This window comes from Rhinopithecus roxellana, chromosome 4 (genome assembly GCF_007565055.1).
Source record: "Rhinopithecus roxellana isolate Shanxi Qingling chromosome 4, ASM756505v1, whole genome shotgun sequence".
Taxonomy (NCBI): domain Eukaryota; kingdom Metazoa; phylum Chordata; class Mammalia; order Primates; family Cercopithecidae; genus Rhinopithecus; species Rhinopithecus roxellana.
The window spans coordinates 148446680-148462982 of NC_044552.1; the positions used below are offsets into that span (position 1 = coordinate 148446680).

The window sequence follows — 16303 nt, forward strand, 5'->3', positions numbered from 1 at the left end:
CCTGCTGTTGCTGGAGCTACGGGTGAGAGGAAGGGGGCGGGCCTGGGGAGGTCTCGCTCTGCAAATATTTATTGCCTCATTTCACCACCAATGGACTGCCGGACTGCCGGACTGCCATCACTCACTGCCTCGCCAAACACTGAGTAGTTCTCACTTGTTTCTATTCATCTTTCTTAAATGTCCACAGAGCTCATATGTACCTCAATGTTTAACACTGTAAGTGTTTTGGGTCTTTCTTTAGAAGTTTGGTAATATTTTTATGACCAGAAACATGCTGTGGGAACTTAACTTTTGTTTCCATCATGCGAGGAAAATAAATCTCAGGACCCCAAACTCACTAAGCCAAAGGGAAAAGTCAAGCTGGGAACTGCCTCAGGCAAACCTGCCTCCCATTTTATTCCTAAATAAGGTGGCTACAAGAGAAAAAAGCTACATACAGACCTCCCTCAAAGTTTGTCCACAAGGAAATGCCTCATGGGCCTCGAGATCTCTACCCAGAAAGACTTCTGCCAAATCTGACCCTGGCAATGCAGCTGCCAGCTGATCTTCCCAGGGGTGGGACAGGACGTCATTCCTCAGCTCACCTGAGACAAACACCTATATGATTGCTTCCTCTGCCCTGTGTAAAATGCAGCTTCACTGAGCCACACTAAGGTGTAAGTGACTATTCCTCTACCCCCACTCCCAAGTCAATTGTGTATTCACCGAAAGGCTCATCAAAGACTCAAAACAAGGCAATCCTTCGTCTCTTGTCCACCTAGAACCTGGAAGGCCCCCACCTTTGTGTTTTCCCGCCTTTCCAGATGGAACCAATGTACACCTTACACCTACTGACTGATGTCTTATGTCTCCTTAAAATGGATAAAAATGGATAAAAGCAAGCTGCGCCCCCAGTACCTGGGGCACGTGCCGGCAGGACCTCCTGAGGCTGTCACAGCACGTCCTTAACCCTGGGAAAGTAAACTTTCTAAACGGACTGAGACCTGTCTCAGATACGTTGGGTTCACACTATCAATTGTGAACTCCAAGTACATCAGCACCTGTCGATGGGTTCAGTGAGGGACCTACTGTGTGTGTCTTCAGTGGGGACTGGAACTGCATCTGTGACAACTTCCTGCCCCACAGTGCCCCTCCAAAACAGGAAAGTGAGCGCGCACCTACTCCACATACGCAGGTAGTTCTGCCGCTGGCGAGACCGCAGCGTCCTCTCCACCCACTGCCTGTGTCTCAGTTCCGAGGCAACGGTGACCTGGCCAGACACGCGGTGGCACTGCTTGCCGATGCTTCGGAGCACAACCAGCACTTCCAGCACAATCCTGGGGCAGAACAGGGTAGGAACGGGTGTGTTGCAGAGCTCACGGAGCAGCTGGGGCCACCTGCAAACAGAGCCAGACTTGCAGCAGGCATTGTGATCCTCACCTGTACCTCACTCTCCTCCTGCACCCGCAAGGCTGTGGCTTTCTGGGAGCCAGGGCTAGCGGCGTATCACTGGTGGGTCTACAGGGACAACTGTGACATGCGGCAAGTGTTAACTAAATACACTGAATTGTGGCAAACAGAATGTGACATTCACAGCCTCATCAGATGTGCCAAGCTTGCACAGAGATTGTCAAAACTGATCTCATAATTCCTCTTGGAGCAGTTACAGTGGGATTCTAAGACTACTACCAAGTTTATAAAATTTAAAACACAGAAAATGTCTAAGTTTGCTATGCTAATCTGCAGAATCAATGTTTCAATAGTTGTCAGGATGTCCTGGAACTTACGTCTCAGTAGGAAGATGATCCAAGTCCTTTAAAACACAATGATTCTCAGGCATATGGTGATACAGCTCATCCGTCATTTTTGTAATTAAAGAGTGGCAGGCATTTGTTTCAGAATTATCTTCTAATCTGAAAAATAGAACATATTTAAAGGTACGTGATAATTAAAATGCCCACATTAGTGCCCATGCACAATAATGTTTAATGGTTCACTGAGCAGCAACCTGACTGTGAATCTTAGTTTCCCCAAATATAAAATGTAAAAAGCCACCATCACGAGACAGTGGAGACAGAAATGATGCCCTATGCCAAAAGCAGAGTCCAGTGATGACGAGATGAGAAACCACCTGCGTATTCCTCCTGCTGAACAAGTATGTCTGCTGTTACCTACGATTCCAGAATGCCTGCCTCCATCCCCACTTCTCTCCTGAGCTTCAGACCCATCTTTCTTCCTGTCTACTCAGTAGTTCTCATGGACGCCATTGTCTACCACAATGTCTGCCTCTCGTTCCATGTTCAGTCTCCACCAGGGCCCCAGGCCAGCTGGAAGATCGCATTCAGCATCACTTGCAGCTCCTCACAGCCACCAAGGCCCAGAAATTCCTCCTTCCCCTTTTATCTTCCAACAGCCTCGCTAAAGAAGAAATGCTGCTGAAACTAACAGTACCAGACAAGCTTGAGGTCAGCCAGGCCCCAGGATGCCACGTACCTGACTGCTTCCCAAGTGAGTTCTTCGGGGAAAGGCAGCAGAGCCCAAACCCTGATACTCTCCTCACAGCTCAGCACCTGGGATGACATGTTTTATTGCTTTTGTAGATTTAATGGTAACTTCCTAGAAAATCTGTTTTTAGATTGTTATGGATGTTACATCACTCTCTAGAAAATACGTATCTATAAAATTATTACAAATTCTAAACATTTTAAAACCAGATGGTGGGTGTCAGTTCTTCAGTACATTCAGATGGGGGAAGGCTGGGGAAACTACCAGGGGATTGGTAGGGAGTGAACGTCTGGGGTGGCTATGACCACGTCCACAGGTTCTTTCAACACCTGCCATTGAGAGGGAGGACCCCACCAAATCTGCACGAGCTCTGGAGACTGGCCTGGAACCAACAGAACACAGCAGGTGTGAAGATGCTGCGCGTTATCCAAAGCCATGTCAGAGGCACAGGTGCCTCTGTCCAGTTCAGGCCGCGCTCGGGGTGCAGTCGCTGTCACCTTGGGACTGTCCCTGCAGGACCCCCATGAGGCCTCCAGCCAACTTCCAGTCTTCTCAGACGCAACACCCACGAAGCCCTGGGGAACCACAGCCGTCCACACCCAGGCCAGGCCACAAGACAGATCCCTCGGCAGATGCTCCCCATTTCTAACCCACTAGCATATGAGCAAGTCAAATGGTGGCTGCTGACACCACGGAGCGTGAGTGGTCTCAACAGCAGGAATAACTGAATCCCAGGATGCAAAGCTGCCTGAATACCTGTGAGATGCCGGGAGGGGGACAGGAAGTGGTAAGGACCCAAAATAGCCACCGTGGGGCACGGGAGAGGATGGTCTGGAGCCTCAGCAGCTCTGGTTGGAAGACAAAGGCTGCCTTCTTAAAGCTCCTCTTCCTTCCTAAATCTTCCCTCCTCCCTACCTGCCCACCTCTACCTTCCTCAGGGCTTGTGCTTGGAAAGCACGGCAATCCCCACTGGTAAAGCTGGTCTGCAGCGCCAACGGGGAACGGCATCCGACCAGTGCAGCCCGATGCTCTGCCTCCAAGCCACACCTCCAGGAGGCTGTTTCCCCAACTTCACTGCTGACAACCCCCTTCTGATAGTATTTTTCTTAAGGCATTCTCAAGGAGGCCTCCGACGTCTCAAGGCACCTTTTCTTTAAAGTGTCTTTGCAAATCTCTCCTGACTCACTGTGTGTTGATTTTTCAGCTTCCTTTTAGAGGTAATCTCATTTACGAATTTTCACCTGCACAGCTGTCACGATGCTTACATTCTTGGGGACTGTCTCTTTCATCCCCTTGCACTAACCTTGTATCCTCCCGTATGTAGAATAAAGCACCTTCGCTGACTGCCAAATTGGAACTTCCTGGCAGAAATGCTTAAAAAATTGTTTGTTTCAGTAAGTGAACAAAAGCTAGTCCGTGTAGGAGAAGAAAAACTGACGTTACTCACCACTGACAAATAAAAACTGCTCCTAGCTCTGCGTTACTGCTGACAGCAATAAAAGCCTGCCAGGGGATTCAGCAAAAACACTTCCCAGTGCTCATCCATCAAACACTAAAAACCTCAGTGCCACCAGCACTGCATTACTTTCAACTGCTAGACACGGAACTTGAGGCTCAGAAGACTGAGCAACCAGGCCAGGGCCACAGCAAGCACCACGCTGGCTAGAAAGCTGGATCTGCCCAACTCAAATTCTGACTCAGCAGGCAAACTGCACCCTTTCAGCATCTCTGCAAAAGACAAGTGGTTTCAGAGACGTACACACCCCTCCCAGCACCCTGTATTCAGCATACCTGTTTTTTAAGCTGAAAAACTGGATGGCAGCGAGAACTATAGCCTTCTGCAAGACTAACCAACAATTCTACTGCTGCTTTTTCCTAGTTTAGAGAAAATAGTGGTTACTATTGTATTTGGGTAGGCTCTTAGCTTTCTTCTATTGAACTGTAGGCCACTTAGAGTCCCCATTTCTCATTGTCTTTCTTCAAATAATTCCATGCAGCTAGAAAAGCAAAGGCTTCATCAAAATAGGTTTGACATGGCAGGCAAATCACAGCCAATAAAATGATTTTAAATGGAGGTCATTAACAATAACAGATCACAAATGCCACACCCACCATCTGTGCACAAAACTGGAGATGAATAAGAAAAAAAGATTCCAAACAATTGGAAATTTAACTAGGAAATAGTTACTTAAACACTAAAAATCAATAAAACTAAAAAAAGATCTCATAATCATTTAATTGCTAAGCATATACATATTTTTAAAAGCATAAAAATTACATTATTTGAAGTTGATATAACCACATAACTTAAAAATCCAAGTCAGTCAACTAAAACCTATGAGAAACAAAGTCAGTGAATTGACAGTTGACAAATTAAAAAATCTGTAACTACCTACAATTCTTTTTTCTTTTTTCTTTTTTTTTGAGACAGAGTCTTACTCTTTTTACCCAGGCTGGAGTGCACTGGTGTGATCTCGGCTCACTGCAACCTCTGCCTTCCAGGTTCAAGCAATTCTCCAGCCTCAGCCTCCTGAGTAGCTGGGATTACAGGCACCCACCACCATGCCCGGCTAATTTTTTTGTATTTTTATTAGAGACGGGGTTTCATCATGTTTGGCCACGCTGGTCTGAAACTCCTGACCTCAGGTGATCCACCTGCCTCGGCCTCTCAAAGTGCTGGGATTACAGGTGTGAGCCACTGCACCCGGCCCACTACCTACAATTCTTAAAAGCACAAAACAAACAACTCAAGTAGCTAGATGTTAACTACAGAAGAAATGTGCTGGCCTTCCCTTCACTCAGATGTGTGAGAGCCTGGAGTGCACCAGGGAGTGTGCTGGGCGGAACACAGGAGGCACACGCATGTGCCTGCACGGGTGACGTCCCCGCAGGGCAGACACACATGCAGCATATGTGTGCCACTGCAGAGCAGCGTATGTATCCCACTACAGAGCGGTGTATCTGTGCCACTGCAGAGCACCTGGCTTCTGTTCCAAGATGTGAACCCACCCGAGGGCTTCTGAGGAGAGGATGACATGCTGGGAAAAGGATCAGTCTGGCTGCTGTGTTATGACAAAGTGAAGGGTTCACAGAAGTCGGTGGGCAGACCAGTCAGTGCCTGCGACATTCCAGGAAGGGGCCAAGGCGGTATGGCCAGGTGGTGGCACAGGGGGGACAGGGAGTAGCAGATGTGGAACATATTTCTTTTTTGTTTTTTCTCTTTTTTTATTTTTCTGAGACGGAGTCTTGTTATGTCATTCAGGCTGGAGTGCAGTGGCACAATCTCGGCTCACTACAACATGTACTTTCCGTGTTCAAGCTATTCTTAGGACTACAGGCGCCCGCCACCACGCCCAGCTAATTTTTGTATTTTTAGTATAGACAGGGTTTTACCATGTTGACCAGGCTGGTCTCGAACTTCTGATCTCAGGTGATCTGCCTGCCTCGGCCTCCCAAAGTGCTGGGATTACAGGCGTGAGCCACTGTGCCCGGACTGTGCAACATATTTCTAAGACCTGTTCCAAGGACTGAGTATGAAGAGAGGAGAGGAATCTGAGGCTTCCAGCCTGAGCAGCCACCTGGGAGGCTGGAGGTGCTGCGTAGACGGGAGGACTTGAGGAATGAAGATGGGGAGACACTGTGCCCCTGAATAAGCTTCAATATTGTGAAAAATGTCAATTATCTCTAACTCAATCCATGAGGTGCTCATTCTTACTTGTTTTTTGGGTTTTATGTTTGTCCAAGTTTACACAGAATAACAACTATTAATTTTTTTTAAAGTAAAGCTAGACTCTATACCTTACTCTCAAGATGAAATAAATTCCAGTTGGATCAAAAGATGTAAATGGAAAATAAAGAAAAAATAGGTAGGGCGCGGTGACTTTGGGAGGCCGAGGCGGGTGGATCACAAGGTCAGGAGTTCAAGACCAGTCTGGCCAACATGATGAAACCCCGCCTCTACTAAAAATACAAAAAAACTAGCTGGGAGTGGTGGCGGGCACCTGTCATCCCAGCTACTCGGGAGGCTGAGGCAGAGAACTGCTTGAACCCGGGAGGCGGAGGTTGCAGTGAGCTGAGATCGCGCCACTGCACTCCAGCCTGGGTGATGGAGCAAGACTTCGTCTTGAAAAACAAAGAAAGAAAAGAAAAAAGAAAAAATAGAAGTACCAGAGAAAACGTATACATATATTTTTAATTTTGAAAAGCAAAGATTCTTTTCAGAATGACTCCAAATGTGAAGCCAAAGAGAAAAAACAATCAAAACCTATGAACAAGTAACAAAGTGACACGTACACGAAGAAGGCTAATGAGCCAATGGGAAATAAACTGAAATAACAAAGCGACACGCGCACGAAGAAGGCTAGTCAGCCAATGGGAAAATAAACTGAAATAAGTGGAGAAAATACGTCAATAGGCAATTAATGAGAGAATTATAAACATCTAGTAAACACAAAAAAAGAAATGAAAACAAAAACATAATCTTGGCTGGATATGATGGCTCACGCCTGTGGTCCCAGCTACTCGGGAGGCTGAGGGAAGAGGATGGCTTGAGCCCAGGAGGTCGAGGCTGCCATGGTCCATGAGTCATGACTGCGCCACTGCCACTCCAGCCTGAGCGACAGAGCGAGACACTGTCTCATAAAAAATAAATAAATAAATAAAATAAAAGAATAAAAAAAAAACTTTACTGATATCTTTTGTCTTAGAACTTTACTTTCTAAGAGTATTTACATAAGTGCCCAAATGAACAAAGATGTTCATTTCAGCATAATAATTAGGAATTTTCTACATCAGGGAATATTGCAACTCATCCATCAATGAAGGACTGCTTAGGTAAATAACAACATATTGATAAAATGGAATATCAAACAGCTGACAAAAAGAATAAGGCAGAACAAAGATGCCAAAAACACACTGTTAATGAAAAATGCTAGCTATAAAACATAATATACCTTCCTACAAACTCACTTTGGTACAGTCATAGCAAAAATGTGGTAGCAACACTACCTAATTATTAACAGTAGTTATTTCTGGGAGATGGAATTCCTAAGGGCTGTTACTTTTCACATTAATTTTTCTATTTCCAGTAATTTTTGTTTGAACATTTAAAAAATTTTTAAAATAACTGTCACATGTATAATCTGAAAAAAAGATTTAAATATCAATAACAAATGTTCTAACCTAAATTATTTACTTTGAAATAATAAAAGAATTAGTTTATTGATGATGCAAATATCCTACCCCATCGATTTAGCAAACATCTGTAAAAATTCCTAATATTTGGCTAATCCTGTTTTATAATTTGTTCTTTCATTTTCCATACTTAGCTGCTGTTACATACAAAAGCAAATGTGTTTTTAAGAAACAAGTTAAATCATTTTAGCTGAGATTAATATTGATTGATCTGTGATACAGAATATAAACATACATGTAATCCAATCACTTTTTTCTCTGATGGAGGATACAGTAACTCAGATATATTAAAAGATGATTAATAGTTAATTACATTTGAAAAATAAACTATATTCTTTCATAGCTGAATGAGTTAATCTAATTAATGATTTTCTTCCCTATAAATTACCTTAAAAACTGATAGCAGACCTTCATCAACGAATCTGAGTAACAGCACAACAGAAAATGCAAGCAACTGATTAGTTGTTTCTTTTGAAAATTCATGTAAGTTGATCTCCCCGTGGCTTAAATGATCTCTTATGCGGGGACCCTCCTGATGGTTCAGGAAATCCCAGAGAAATTCCTTTCAGAAATTAAACAGAGAAAGTATTTTGTTAGTATCCACAGCCGAAAGCCATGCTTGGTGTTGCTAACAGAAGGAAAGAGTGCATCCATCAAGTCCTCTGAAGCCCTGGGTGGGACCCTGCTGGGGAGAGCTGTTCTCCTACACCCACAGGACAGACCAGGGAGCTGGAGAGGCTGTGGGGAAGACAGAGCTGCTCAGGTGATAGTGGAGTCTCATCAAATTCCAGTCTTTCCTGTTTTTATCTTCCTCCAAGGAAGGGAACTGAGTGTGAACATCTGCAAATGAGCTTTTCCAAGGCAAAAAAAGAAATCATGGCTCTTGCTTGTGTGAGTATAGCCCCTGCACTTTCTCATCTGCTCTTTCACCTTTGAAAGCCTATTGCTTCTTACGACACAAGTCCAGGGCCTCTCCCACAGGTTATAGGGAAAAGAGGTCAGAAAACTGCTGCCCTTGGCAAACTGCCAATGGTCAGAAGAGTCACAGAGACTCAAGGTGGAAAGAACATTAAACTAGTTCAATCGTCTTATTTTTTGATGGCAGAAATGGATGTCCACAGAGCACAGTCTAAAGTCACAGAACACAAGCATGATCCTAGGTGGCCTGTTAGAAGGAATGGATGTCAAACACCTATTGTAGTCCAAATTAGTCACTGAAATACCTTCATAAAATATTAAAAAAAGGATAGATGGCCTTAAACAATTAATCATTCTCTTTTCATCCAATATTCAATCTTATTACTCTCATTTGACTGTTGCTTTTTTTTGAGATGGAGTCTCGCTCTGTTACCCAGGCTAGAGTGCAGTGGCGCGATCTTAGCTCACTGTAACCTCCGCCTCCTGGGTTCAAGCCATTCTCCTTGCCTCAGTCTTCTGAGTAGCTGGGACTATAGATGCCTGCCACCGCACCCAGCTAATTTTTGCATTTTTAGTAGACACAGGGTTTCAACATATTGGCCAGACTGGTCTTGAACTCCTGACCTTGTGATCTGCCTGCCTTGGCCTCCCAAAGTGCTGGGATTACAGGCGTGAGCCTGTACTCCCGGCCTAACTGTTGCATTTAACAAGGCACAAATACATGTCCGCTCTACAGCACAAATACATGTAAAAAACAAATTCAAATTTTGCTTAGGGACAGGGCACCTAAATCATCAGGCCTTTAAAAAAGACATTTAAGGAGTGACAGCTTGGCAAACATCAGCTGATTGGTGGCTGAAGCTGAGACAGCACAGGAATGGTTCAGAAGTGTTTTTCTTGAGCAAACCACAAGCCAAAATTCATTTCATTTTAGAGAAGTGCTGATGACATCAATAAATACAAGAATATTAGCCTGGAAAATACCTAATACTTACCATAGCAGGCTCTCCAAGGAAAAGAGGAAGCTGATTGATTTTACCATCATTCAAGTGTTTTGCCAATATCTAAAACATCAAAAATAACTACATTGATTAACTGGTCTCCATACATAAACATACAGCACTTTCAGAGTTGATGGATATAGTACTTTTAGTGTAACTTGTTATCTAAGGTCTAAGCAAATCAAATGGCATGAGGACAGTCTTTAAAACTCAGCAAACAGGTGTTCCGGAAATATTTTCTTAACCAACAGAATGACTTTAAGAATATATTATTAATTGTATACACATGTGTTTGTGTATGTGACTGTGAATATGTGTGGTGTATATATGTGTATGTGCATATGTGGTGTTAGGGTGTGTACATTTGTGCCTGTGCATGTGTGTAGTGTATGTGCCTGAATATGTGGTGTGGGGGTGTGTGTGCCTGTGTGTGTATATGTGGCATGGAGGTATGTGCTCATGTGTGTATGTATGTGTGGTGTGTGCATGTGTGTTGTGTATATATTACAGTGTGTGTAGGCCTGTGTGTGTATATGCAGCATGGATGTATGTGTTCATGTGTGTGTGTGCATATATGTGTGGTGTGTGCATGTGTGTTGTTTGCATACACATTAGAGTCACTTCCAAAGTCACTTCTTAATTTACTATGGACTTTGCCCAACCACCCCAACCAATCCCACAGACCTGATCCTCTAGAGACTGGACTGCACTCTCTAATCGATTCCTCACATCACCAAAGGTCTTACACATTAAAATAACAGCAGATTATTCACCTAATGGAAGAGGCGCTGCAAGTAAGCAGGCACATTTTTAACTCACCCACCACACACTCACTTAGGAATCTAACAGTTGTCTTAAAGGCAAAACCAAATGTCCAGACCTCTACAGGTGGCCCTTCCCTTGGTTTCCTATAGACTGTCACACTTCAGGTGCACGTGAACGCTATCCGCGATTACACACACAAGTGCCTACGCTCTATGGATGATAAAAGGCATTTTCAACTGTGGTTTTTTCACTATTCACACCCCCAATAGGCAGATTAAATGAATCAATATATACTACACACTCATAACAGTAGTTGGGGAATATTTCATGTACAAAAAAGATGTTACCCCTAAATCTAAAATGCAAGCCTCTAAATAATTATAGCTAATCATGTTAGATTCCTTGATATTTTCCAACTTTGAGCTTTGTATAGCTTTGGGAGCTAGACTGGTAATATTGGGACTCAAAATCAACCAGAAATATCAATTATAAGCTTTTTTTGGTTTATATTACTATGGACATTTTCCTATAAGCATATGATTTATGGCTGATCTTTAATTTTGCGTTTTAATTTGTATTTTAAAAGAAGACAGTGTTCCGTTTGTTTCAAATTACCTTACAAGTGTACTTACTTACTTCATCAAAGGTGGTATAAAGAGTTGTTGACTTCAGAAAAGGAAAGAAATGAAAATAAACAATTAAAGCAAAATGCAAATACAGTAACACTATACAAAATAAGAAAAAATTCTGGTACATGGCCACACATCCCAGTTTTTTGTTAAAACAAACATTCATCTAGAAACACTATGAGAGGAATGTCACTGACCAAATGAACACATTACAAATACGCAAAAACACAGCACAGCTGGCCATGAAGCTGCATTAGGACACTGCCCTCAACAGAGCTTTAGCCCAGTCAGCTCTAAAACGTACGATCCCAGGTCCTCACAAATCGCTGCTCATACCACAGAATACTTCTCCTGACAACTGGTATTCACACACAAGTGAGCACAGCTTCCTATTTTCTCCAATGAACAGCCTTGCCTAGTTTTTATTTTATTTCATGCACGCTGCTTCTCAGCATCATCAGCATGGCCTACAGACATGGGCTGTCCTGAGTTCTGATCCCAAATTCAACATTTTCTAGACATGAAACCTACAGGCAACTGATTGAACGCCACAGATGTAGGTTTTCTCTGCAAAAGAAGAAGTGAAGAATGCCTGTCTCAAAAGGCTTCTGGGGACTTCAGTGAGATTTGACAGACAGCGTGACGAAATCACTTCAGTGAGATTTGACAGACAGCGTGACGCAATCACTTCAGTGAGATCTGACAGGCAGCGTGACGAAATCACTTCAGTGAGATTTGACAGTGTGATGAAATCACTTCAGTGAGATCTGACAGGCAGTGTGACGAAATCACTTCAGTGAGATTTGACAGGCAGGGTGATGAAATCACTTCAGTGAGATTTGACAGGCAGGGTGATGAAATCACTTCAGTGAGATTTGACAGGCAGCGTGATGAAATCACTTCAGTGAGATTTGACAGTGTGATGAAATCACTTCAGTGAGATCTGACAGGCAGTGTGACGAAATCACTTCAGTGAGATTTGACAGGCAGGGTGACGAAATCACTTCAATGAGATTTGACAGGCAGTGTGATGAAATCACTTCAGTGAGATGTGACAGCGTGATGAAATCACTTCAGTGAGATTTGACAGGCAGGGTGACGAAATCACTTCAATGAGATTTGACAGGCAGTGTGATGAAATCACTTCAGTGAGATGTGACAGCGTGATGAAATCACTTCAGTGAGATTTGACAGGCAGGGTGACGAAATCACTTCAATGAGATTTGACAGGCAGTGTGATGAAATCACTTCAGTGAGATTTGACAGGCAGCGTGATGAAATCACTTCAATGAGATTTGACAGTGTGATGAAATCACTTCAGTGAGATGTGACAGGCAGTGTGATGAAATCACTTCAGTGAGATGTGACAGGCAGTGTGATGAAATCACTTCAGTGAGATGTGACAGGCAGTGTGATGAAATCACTTCAGTGAGATTTGACAGTGTGATGAAATCACTTCAGTGAGATTTGACAGCGTGATGAAATCACTTCAGTGAGATGTGACAGACAGTGTGACGAAATCACTTCAGTGAGATTTGACAGCGTGATGAAATCACTTCAGTGAGATGTGACAGACAGTGTGACGAAATCACTTCAGTGAGATTTGACAGCGTGATGAAATCACTTCAGTGAGATGTGACAGTGTGATGAAATCACTTCAATGAGATTTGACAGGCAGTGTGATGAAATCACTTCAGTGAGATTTGACAGTGTGATGAAATCACTTCAGTGAGATGTGACAGGCAGTGTGATGAAATCACTTCAGTGAGATTTGACAGCGTGATGAAATCACTTCAATGAGATTTGACAGGCAGTGTGATGAAATCACTTCAATGAGATTTGACAGTGTGATGAAATCACTTCAGTGAGATGTGACAGGCAGTGTGATGAAATCACTTCAGTGAGATTTGACAGTGTGATGAAATCACTTCAGTGAGATGTGACAGGCAGTGTGATGAAATCACTTCAGTGAGATTTGACAGTGTGATGAAATCACTTCAGTGAGATGTGACAGGCAGTGTGATGAAATCACTTCAGTGAGATTTGACAGTGTGATGAAATCACTTCAGTGAGATGTGACAGGCAGTGTGATGAAATCACTTCAGTGAGATGTGACAGACAGTGTGACGAAATCACTTCAGTGAGATTTGACAGCGTGATGAAATCACTTCAGTGAGATGTGACAGTGTGATGAAATCACTTCAATGAGATTTGACAGGCAGTGTGATGAAATCACTTCAGTGAGATTTGACAGGCAGTGTGATGAAATCACTTCAGTGAGATTTGACAGCGTGATGAAATCACTTCAGTGAGATGTGACAGGCAGTGTGATGAAATCACTTCAGTGAGATTTGACAGCGTGATGAAATCACTTCAATGAGATTTGACAGACAGTGTGATGAAATCACTTCAGTGAGATGTGACAGGCAGTGTGATGAAATCACTTCAGTGAGATTTGACAGCGTGATGAAATCACTTCAATGAGATTTGACAGACAGTGTGATGAAATCACTTCAGTGAGATTTGACAGCGTGATGAAATCACTTCAGTGAGATGTGACAGGCAGTGTGATGAAATCACTTCAGTGAGATTTGACAGCGTGATGAAATCACTTCAATGAGATTTGACAGGCAGTGTGATGAAATCACTTCAGTGAGATTTGACAGCGTGATGAAATCACTTCAATGAGATTTGACAGGCAGTGTGATGAAATCACTTCAGTGAGATTTGACAGTGTGATGAAATCACTTCAGTGAGATGTGACAGGCAGTGTGATGAAATCACTTCAGTGAGATGTGACAGTGTGATGAAATCACTTCAATGAGATTTGACAGGCAGTGTGATGAAATCACTTCAGTGAGATTTGACAGTATGATGAAATCACTTCAGTGAGATTTGACAGTGTGATGAAATCACTTCAGTGAGATGTGACAGGCAGTGTGATGAAATCACTTCAGTGAGATTTGACAGTGTGATGAAATCACTTCAGTGAGATGTGACAGGCAGTGTGATGAAATCACTTCAATGAGATTTGACAGGCAGTGTGATGAAATCACTTCAGTGAGATTTGACAGTGTGATGAAATCACTTCAGTGAGATCTGACAGGCAGTGTGATGAAATCACTTCAGTGAGATTTGACAGTGTGATGAAATCACTTCAGTGAGATGTGACAGACAGTGTGACGAAATCACTTCAGTGAGATTTGACAGTGTGATGAAATCACTTCAATGAGATTTGACAGCGTGATGAAATCACTTCAGTGAGATGTGACAGACAGTGTGACGAAATCACTTCAGTGAGATTTGACAGCGTGATGAAATCACTTCAGTGAGATGTGACAGACAGTGTGATGAAATCACTTCAGTGAGATTTGACAGACGGTGTGATGAAATCAGGATTTTGTGTAAGCTAGCTCTCAAGAAATGTTTTTTGATTTATTAATGTTTTATAACCTATTTTAAATTTCATATTGCCAATATTCTTCAACATTACTACACAGATGACTCTAAAATCTGTATCTTTAGCTCTCAAATCTGTATTGCTAGCCCTAAAATTCCCTCTGAGTTCTAAATATCCAATTGTCTACCACACATTCCCACTTTCTCCAAAAAGTGGAATTTTTCATTTACCTCCATCAACTACATGTATTAGCTTCTACTTTGTTTTACAGAGTTAGTATAAATGCCTTCTCACTCTCCCGTGATAAATAAGCTTCTGAAGTCAGAAAATCTTACTCATATTCATATCTTCCACTGGCCCTGAAGAGACCTCATGACACAAAAGTAATCAGTAAATAATAACAGCATCTGCAGAGTCTTATTAAGTTTTATAAAATATCTTCATATATATATCGCCTTAAAAACTGATCCTGTTTATTCTGGATACAAGCCTGGCTACAACTTAATACAGTCTTTGATAGATTATATCCTCTGTGGAAACAGTCATGTTATTTATTTATGAAGTCAAACGACAAGTAAATATCCAAATATCCAAATTTATTTGCATTACATGGCCCTAGAGTGACGGAGCGCGCCACCATGCAGCCCATCTCCATGCAGGTATCACGAAGCAAGGGCTCTAATGGGTGGGACCATCTCTTTCCCGAAGCTTCGCTCCACACAGCACTGAGTGGCCTACATGGAAGGCACTGGGCGTGGGCACTAGGCGACGGCAACGTGAAGGCCTGCCTCAGAGAACCCGCAGAGACCTCTGCAGAAATGCACATGAGTAGGGCAAAGCAGGACTGCCTCCAAGATAAGATAGAAACAGAACACAGAGAAAAGCGGCCTCAACCTTTGAGAAGATGAGCCTCCGGGAGGTCGCTCTTGTGGTCACAGCCCCTGATCTGGAGCAGTAAGTCTGGGGGTGAGGAACAAAGTAAGAAGAAAGACAAGCAAGTTCTGGAGCTGACAAGAAGCCTGAATTTCCCTGAGGGACCCAAACAGGGAACACACCAAAAAGGAGGGCAGGGTTAGCACCCGAGGCCTTGCTGCCACGTGAAGAGGATGAACTCCACCTGGCAGGCAGCAGGACATCATCAAGGAGGTTAAACGAATGAAGAAAACCATAAATAATGAATGAAGAAAACCATAAATAACTTAACAATATCAGTTTAGAAAATAATCAGTGGGGCCAGGTATGGTGGCTCACACCTGTAATCCCAAAACTTTGGAGGGCCGAGGCAGAAGGATGACTTATGCCCAGGAGTTTCAGATCAGCCCGGTCAGCATGGCAAGACTCTGTCTCTACAAGAGACAGAGTGTAAAAAAAAGTGTAAAAAGGAGCCAGGTATAGTAGCACACACCTGTGGTCCCAGCTACTCGGCGGGGGCTGAGGTGGGAAAATCGCTTGAGCCTGGGGATTGAGGCTGCAGTGAGCTATGATCGCACCACTGCACTCCAGCCTGGGCAACAGAGAGAGACCCTGTCTCAAAACAAACAAACAAACAAACAAACAAACAAACAAACAAAAACTAAAAAAAAGAATCTGCAGGACTGTGAGAGTGAAATTTGAGAAGGAGGAAGAATCGTGAGATGAGCTCGGGTGGGCCGAGGAGCCAGGTGGGGCTTCTCAGTTTGGACAGGAAGAGCACGAGGTCAGCTGGCTGGAAACCACCAGCCGTGCTGGCCACTGAGTGGACATGGGAGGTGTGGAGGAAACACGAGATGCTGTTGGAGTCTGCAGTTGGTGAGGCTGAGATGACAGAGGGAGTGTCAGAGGACAAATCTGTGGGAAACAATGCCTTTCTGAAATAAGATAAACGTGAAGTGCTGAGGAAAACTCACATGAAGATATTCAGTGAACATGAGCAC

The 16303-nt window shown here is 43.3% G+C and overlaps 1 protein-coding gene across 7 annotated transcripts in view; it reads right to left on the reverse strand.

The window, feature by feature from the left end:
* The window catches only part of ERMARD (ER membrane associated RNA degradation), a 32922-nt gene that overhangs the window by 3786 nt on the left and 12833 nt on the right, over window positions 1-16303 (reverse strand). For 4 of the 7 annotated variants that reach the window (XM_010388351.2, XM_010388353.2, XM_030928946.1 and 1 more), the window contains 7 exons: window positions 10998-11027; window positions 9591-9659; window positions 8066-8239; window positions 4276-4359; window positions 2473-2549; window positions 1767-1892; window positions 1158-1376 (listed from right to left, as the gene is read on the reverse strand). In XM_010388351.2, coding sequence (XP_010386653.2) covers window positions 1158-1376; window positions 1767-1892; window positions 2473-2549; window positions 4276-4359; window positions 8066-8239; window positions 9591-9659; window positions 10998-11027 — 779 coding nt within the window. The remainder of the gene's footprint in view (window positions 1-1157; window positions 1377-1766; window positions 1893-2472; window positions 2550-4275; window positions 4360-8065; window positions 8240-9590; window positions 9660-10997; window positions 11028-16303) is intronic. The other 3 variants (XR_004056846.1, XM_030928948.1, XM_030928947.1) reach the window with 3 other exon arrangements.